A 7,533-nucleotide genomic window follows, 5' to 3' on the forward strand; every position below is an offset into this window, starting at 1 on the left:
TAAAAATACTCTAATACCCTCCCTTTATGGTCATTCTATAAACTACCTTGCAGAAGACAATATGTCTTGTAGTCACAAATACATCTGTTGTTGTTGTTGAGACCCTCCCTAGATTGTTAATTACCAAGTGTAGCCAACAAAAAAATGTAGGTGGTCCCCTTCTTCAGGATAATATGTTGGTGTGAGAGTAGATCTTGCACTCTTCTTACTGACTCTCCCAGAATCTGCAGCATTGATGACCAGAAATCATGACAAAAAATGTCCAATTGATGTTGGATAACTGAATTATTCTTCCTTGGAAACAAAGATACTACTGAGAATAGCTAGTGCAATTTTGAGGAAAAACTGGTGAACCTCCAAATTTTGCAAATGAGCATGATGCCCCAAAACACATTACAAGATACTATGGTTTGAAGATTACAAAAAGTCCTTGTTTTTTCGGAGACAAATGGTAAAAACCCTGAATGAACATCCCACTTGAACTTCACATTTTACAACAACCAGAAACAATTTTTGATGAGAAAATATGGCAATGATCAAACAAAAGAAGAGATATGGATCAAAGATTACAGAAGACCATTCTTGAGGAAAAATGGTATAGCCCAACTGAATTTGGAAAAAAATATGAAAAGCCAACTGAAGTTTTTTAAAGGGAATAAATTATGAAAGCCCAACTGATTTTTTAAGGGAAAAAAATTATGATAACCCAACTCATTAAAAATTATTAAACACCGCCCCCAGTGGAATTTATTAGTTTTTTAAGGGAAAAAATAAATAAACCCATGAGATTTTTTTTAGTTACCGGATTCGTGCCCTAGATGCGGGATCCTGATTTGGATCTGATCCGGATCCGGATTCGTGCCTGGATTTGTGCAGATCCGGGCAGGATCCTTGTTTTACACAGTGGATTCGGCCGGATTCGCAGGGCTGTGAATCTTGACGAATCCACTGTGTAAAACAAGGATCCTGCCCGGATCTGCACAAATCCAGGCACGAATCCGGATCCGGATCCAGCGGGAATCCTCAAGGATTGACGGCTTTAAGTGGGTCTAAGTTATTTAATATGACTTTTAAAAATATATTTTCTGCTTTCTAATTCTAAAATGACCCTTTTATGCATTATATATACTAAAAACTGAGAGAAATATACATAATTCTAATATATATATATATATATATATACACCAATCCTCTTGCGAATCCACAGATCCGATTAACGTGCCCGAATCGGATTCGTATCCCGAATCGGTAACTAAGGATATTTTTTGGTAAATAAAAAAGCTGTAATGTTGAAACCTGAAAAAATTCCAGATTTAGGGTTGCACCAAAAAAGGAGGCTGCCCATAAATAAAATTGCTGATATTCCAAGAAAAAATCTCAAAAAATTCTAGAGAAGGTGGATTGATGTAGCAGCAGAAATCCTGTAAATATCTTCAAAGACCGCAGAAACCTGCCAAATTCAAATGTCCAAAAACTGTCAAAGCCCAAAAAAAAATCCTGAAACTACTGATTTTTTTTTAGAATTATGCCAGACAGATACAAACTACCTTCACTATCCAAGCAGAGCTTAATAGCTCACGGTGCAATAATCAACAAAAAAATTCACATATAATAGCAAAGATGAACAACAACAAGATAGAGAATAACACTAGCTTGCATCTTATCAGGATTACATAGGTACATGTTCACTGGAAACATACATAGAGGTTCCCATGTATAGCAACAAAGAGAGGTTTTGATCAAACAAATATGTAAGGCTCAATAACTCAGCCATAGAAGTATTATCCTTTGAGAATTCATCAACAGATTAGGCTCTATAGCTCGGCTATGAGCAGGTTCTTTCTTGAGAATTAGAGTCTACATCAAGATCAAAAGGTCAGCCTTCATGGGCATACTGACTTGTATTTATAGACTAAAACTGTACAGCCTGCAATGAATTTTCCAACCAAATTACCTCTGAAATTTAAAATTAAAGAGAAGAGGCTCTGCAGTTCCAGTGCCTTAATTCTTCGTGTTGGTGGTTGGGCATGGACATGTCATCCTTGGTAACTAGTTCTAGAAGTCCATAGCCCGGTACTGTACTCTCATGGTGCTGGTATGGAAACTCACCTGCCTTGGCATAGTACGATCACTGGCCATGAAAGCTCTGCCTTACCAGTTTGGGAAATTTGAATTCTAGATGTGGCTAAGCATGCCATTGCTACTCTAGATTTATGAACCCCTCTTGTAAGGCTGAGAAGTCAAAGAGTGCCAAAACTGTGCTATTAGGACACAAGGCAATGTCTTTCCGTATTGTAATAGATGTGCATCCTGCAAGCCATCAAACAACTATTTTGTAATCAAGTCAGATCATTTGTGCTAACTCAGGAGAAGTCAGACCTTCATGTGTGTCGGAAGCGTTGGGAGTACACCATGTGGCATCTATTCAGTTATAGAAGTGGGGCCACTAGCAGTAACACAAGGAAATTTTATTTATAATATAACTTCCAACAGTATGTGTCACTGTGTTGGGGCCTTTTTCAAATGTAAGCCCTTTTTGCCTTTTGCTAAATTCTCATGAACAATTAGATGAGATCAGATCTGAAGTATCAGCAAACATGCATTCATTGGGACTTTGGCCTTGTTAGAATTGCCCTGCAACAACAAAATACAAAAATGGAATAAAGTGGTGATGCCCATGGATGGTGCAACACATTTTTATTGACTGCACATCAAGTCAGAAAAAATCCATCCCTTGTAATGAATATTCACTACAGTGCTCATAACAAGTAATCCAGACAATTTTGAGGGAGTTCCGACCTTCAGAATTTTGACTTTTCAAAACTACAAATTATTTCTTCTTTGAAAAATTATCTTACAGCATTGGATTGAGTTGCCCTAGTTTTTCTATCTGAAAGTTTTGAATAATTTCGCAAAGCTGTGATGATGGCATATAAGTAGTATTCTGGTAGATGTGGACACTTAACTTGAAATTGCTTGGATTTTGGAAGAACATCTTCTCTATTTTGCCTCAATTTATTTTGTGCAAAAGTGGTTTTTGATCTAGTAAACAAGATTTACCATTTCAAGAATATTAAATCTAAATTGGCTACAGAGAGGGATACATGCAATTATTTATGTTGATTTTGAAAATTATGCTTTATCAACACACTTCCATCTTTTATGATGTTCTTGTTTGGGCTACCATCTGTTTAGGCCAAGCTTGATAAAAGAGGAGCGCTAAGCCACGGAGGGGGTATTGAAACAAATTAGTTGCAATAAAAGACCCATAAAAACGGCAACAAAGCAAGAGATGAATGCTCTAGACTCTAGAGAGAATAGTTTATTAGGAAATGGCTATACCACCATCCAAATACATGAACATTGAGAAGCAGTTTTTAGGGTAAAGCTAAACTATCAAACAAAAAGGTTGTAATTTGTAGCTAGTCAGGCACAGCAGCCTGTCAATTTTTTCTGTACCTGTTACATGCCATTAAAGTGAACTAAAAATTAAAAAATGCCTTGTAGCCTCTTACATATATACTTATCTGCTGATTGGTTGTGGCTTACTTATAGTGTTGGAGTTTTACTAATAGATTAGTAAAGCAGTTTCAAGTTTCTTTAGTTTGCTCTGTAGGATCTTCCAATTGTGTTCCATGACCATGCAGTGTAATGCTGATAATTTAAATTATGTTGCAGATTGATCCAGATTATATTGCTGATTTTGTTGATGGAGAACTGAGAGAGGATGGCCTCATGCGTAATGCAGAATCAGAAGAAGATAATAGCTCTTTAATACATGATGAATACAATCGAGGAAACTTTTCTGTTTCACCAAGAGATTTGGAGAGACGCTTGCATGAGGTTATAATATCAAGGCTTCAGGATCGCGTTATAGAGCTTGAAGCAGAGCTTGAAGTTACTCGAACTAAATTGCAGGCAGTGAAATTAGGTGAGAAGCAATCAAACAAGCTGAATCAAACTTCACAATCATTAAATTCAGGTATTTATCAGCATGTCAGGTTTGTCTTGCAAATTTTTGCATTATGAGTTTCAGGTGTATTGGAATAATTCTTGTTTGCAAATGGAAGATTCAATGTTGGCTAAGAAACTCTTCCTTAGTAGCAATGCACATAAATTGTCTTTTCAGAGAAATGGTTATGACAAAGTTGATGTTTTTTGAAAGCTGCATTTTGGTAACTTTATCTTTCTGAACTTGTTTTTGTTTAAATATATAACATAAATTGGTCATCTATTTTCTGTTTTTGGTACAGATCCTGAGGTGCTTGCCAGAACATCTGGTTATTTGAAAAATCAAATTTACCTTCCAGCAGACAAGAGGAATTCCTCCAAAGGATTTTTGAACATGCCTATTAATCAGGAGAAAATTGACAAGCTCGTCAGTAAAGAATTATTGGAAGGAACTCCAGCTGGTAATGGGATAGGGTCTCAAACACTGAACTTGAGCAAGGATGGCTGTGAAGATTTCAACATACAGAACATTGATGTTGAAAACTCAGAAGAGACTAAAAATTTGCCTCTCTTTTTATCTCTTTCGGGAGATGCTTTATCTGCTTACACTGAAGCTTATGATGAGTTAATGAAAATGACACTAGAGAAGGACACTCATATGTTTGGCTCCACAGATGTTGAGGATGACCAACTTTCGAAGCAGTCAAATTCAGTTGATAGTTGTCACTGCTATGGGGGGGGTGAATCACAACAAGAAGATGGTAAGTGCATTTTACACCCTGAGTCATATCCATCACTCTCTACTAATTTTTGGAATGCAGGTGGTCAGAATTTCTGTTTCTCCCGAGAACTTCAAAGTTTCACGTCTCCAATTCATACGGATTTGGAATTTGAGGGGATTGCCTTGAAGAATTCAAGCTTTCCTGACAATATAGTTGAAGATACGTCTGAAAGTACACCATGTTCATTAAAGTTTGTGGATACAAATGATTTGATAAATAGTGATTGTGATCATTACAAATCTGTGGGCATGAATGTAGCTACAGAACCAGATAAAGTCATGGTAAATATGGATACTTTGTGCAGGACAGATGGATCAAGTTCTACCAGAGTGAGCAATCTGGAGGGATCTCAATTGCCAATGCTTTCTGCACATCAGACTTGTACTGGACGGAAAGAGCAGTCAAATCAGCTTCTAGACAGTTTGAATGCAGTGAGCTCATCTATACTCGACATAACAAGATCACAGTGTTTGGAGGGAGCATTAGAAGTTGATGCAGGTAAAGACTCGTGTCAGCAACTATGCAAGGTGCCTGGTTCTTTACAAACTTTATCTGATAATTTAAGTCCAACATCAGATGAATCTGATCACTCCTTTGAAGCTGATGACCAGTTTGGCACATTGCTAATAAAGCGTATTGTTGAGAAGATTAGGCAAGGATGCCCTAGTGTTCAAGAAGCAGAAATTATGCTAGCTTCATTGGATTAAAATGGTAAAGAACTCTGAGGATTGATGTTGGACATGCTGATTTCAAGCATTCAATGCTAAAAATCATGAAGCCATATTTCAGACTAGGAACAAGGGCTAAAGATGATGATGCATTCAAAGTTTGAAGGCTTGGATTCTCTTAATTGCCCTATCACGGGAATCATCTGTACCAGTTAGAATCGACAAAGTTTAGCAAGTTTTGTGAACCAAATAGAAGTTTATAAACATGACAGACATGAGATTCAATCTAAAGAGTTGTTCGTTAATACAAAACCATGGTCATAAATGATTCTTTAAAGGTAACACAAGTTTATAAAGAATGACACTCAAGGAATCTATGAAGTTTTACATAGTTACTGGTTTTGTTGGATACAAGTTGACTGTGACAGGCATCTGGTTTTTGTAAAAGGAATTTTGTTTTTGTAAGAATGTATTCTCTTTTAAATTGGGCTTTGTAAAGGACGCAAAGTGCAGTCCAATTTTGTCATGTATATTTTCTATTTTCTATTTTGACATACCACTAAAATTGGGTATTCTATTGTGTAATTTGCAGCTTATATTATTGCTCATAGTAGGAGAAATAGTTCAGCTCCCTCTAATTACGAGTACAGATTTAGCCATTTTTCGCAAACCATAGATAAATAATATTGAAAAAGATAGTTTATTAACTGTAGAGGCCCATGTCGTGCAATAAGCCGAGCTCTTCGGAATAGTTCAGCTCCGTCTAATTACAAGTACAGATTTAGCCATTTTTCGCAAACTACGGATAAATAATTTTGAAAAAGATAATTTATTAACTGTAGAGGCCCATCTCGTGCAATAAGGCGAGCTCTTCGGAATAGAATGATAAATGGGCACATAATTCAATTACCAAATTGAGCATCGAGACCAATCTGAATTCTCTAGTATAAATAAGCATTCTTCCCGTAAAATGCCCTGGAAGCTTTCAAATAAGCTCTTGTGCGTTTATACTTTCGTATTTGTTTTTGGTAGTATTTCATCGCGTCATTTATATCTATTGTTAACATTTCAAAGTTTGCGATGGTTCAAATTCACAAATCAATCAATATACATCCGTGTTGATGTGGCTTTTGTTCCATTATAACATGTAAAATAAAAAGCTAAAAAGCTTAATGTTTCAAGGAGAAACATCAAACAACCAATCCTCTTTTGATATAAGGTTATTTCTCATGCTAAGCTTGCAAAGTAAGACCATGAAATGACTTAAAGGTTCCTTCTATGGTGGATACTCACTCAGTAAGATAATGTGATTTGCTAGTTATGACAAAGGACTTATGTTATTCATTCAATGGATATCAACTCTTACATTGTTAAAAATTTAGCTTCACAATGTGCAAAGAAAATGTAGGTTCTAACTTTCCAATTCTCCACTTCTTAAACTTAAACTTACTGCTACTTCTACCTCTAACTAGGAATCAAAGGAATCATGGATGGACTTGGACTCTACTAGCTGTAATCTCACTAATGATTCCAACTGTTGAAGTTGAGGAAAGCCAACTCCGAAGACGCCAAGATCACCTGCATGCGAAACCTGTCAAAGAGAAACCATAGAAGGGGAGAGCATGAAGCAAGGGCAAAAACCCTAAACGGACATGAGAGCAAATTATGCAAACACAATAAGAAATGTAGTTACAATATGCAATATGATCTTGATGTTGTGATATTACAATGAGAGAGAGCCCAAATATAAAGAGCTCCAGGAAGCTTGTAGAACAAGCTGGAAGGAGGTAGAGGACAAAAATGACAACTCAGCACATATCCACAAAAAGTGGAATACGCTAAAAAAGGAGCAAACTCCCGAGTTGTCAACAACTAACCACTACATGCATTAAATACAAAAGTATTAAATAAATGCATGACCTAAGTAAGCTTAAGCAATAGAATAAATAATTAGATATTAATTATTTACTCTAACACCCCCCTTTAAGTGCAACTTAGAGAAATGCCTTAAGCTCACAAAACAAAGATGAAATGCATAATGGGTCCCGACAACGAGGCCATGTTAGGTACCCAAGTACAATGCAAGAAAACTAAAACTACACTAACACCCCCCCATAAGCGAAGCTTAGGTG

General features: G+C 36.4%; 1 protein-coding gene across 6 annotated transcripts in view; it reads left to right on the forward strand.

Moving 5' to 3' along the window:
* LOC149567492 (uncharacterized) overlaps positions 1–5,986 on the forward strand; it is a 40,423-nt gene extending 34,437 nt beyond the window's left edge. Inside the window, exons 3-5 of one of the 6 annotated variants that reach the window (XM_089820682.1) lie at positions 3,679–3,982; positions 4,254–4,712; positions 5,038–5,713. In XM_089820682.1, the coding sequence (XP_089676808.1) occupies positions 3,679–3,982; positions 4,254–4,712; positions 5,038–5,066 (792 nt within the window). In that variant the 3' untranslated portion in view covers positions 5,067–5,713. Of the gene's footprint in view, positions 1–3,678; positions 3,983–4,253 lie in introns of all 6 variants that reach the window. The other 5 variants (XM_089820680.1, XM_089820681.1, XM_089820683.1 and 2 more) reach the window with 5 other exon arrangements.
* Positions 5,987–7,533: the final 1,547 nt, after the last annotated feature.

The sequence above is a fragment of the Cupressus sempervirens genome, chromosome 3 (genome assembly GCF_028749045.1).
Source record: "Cupressus sempervirens isolate cs-2001-9-10 chromosome 3, ASM2874904v1, whole genome shotgun sequence".
Classification (NCBI taxonomy): Eukaryota; Viridiplantae; Streptophyta; class Pinopsida; order Cupressales; family Cupressaceae; genus Cupressus; species Cupressus sempervirens.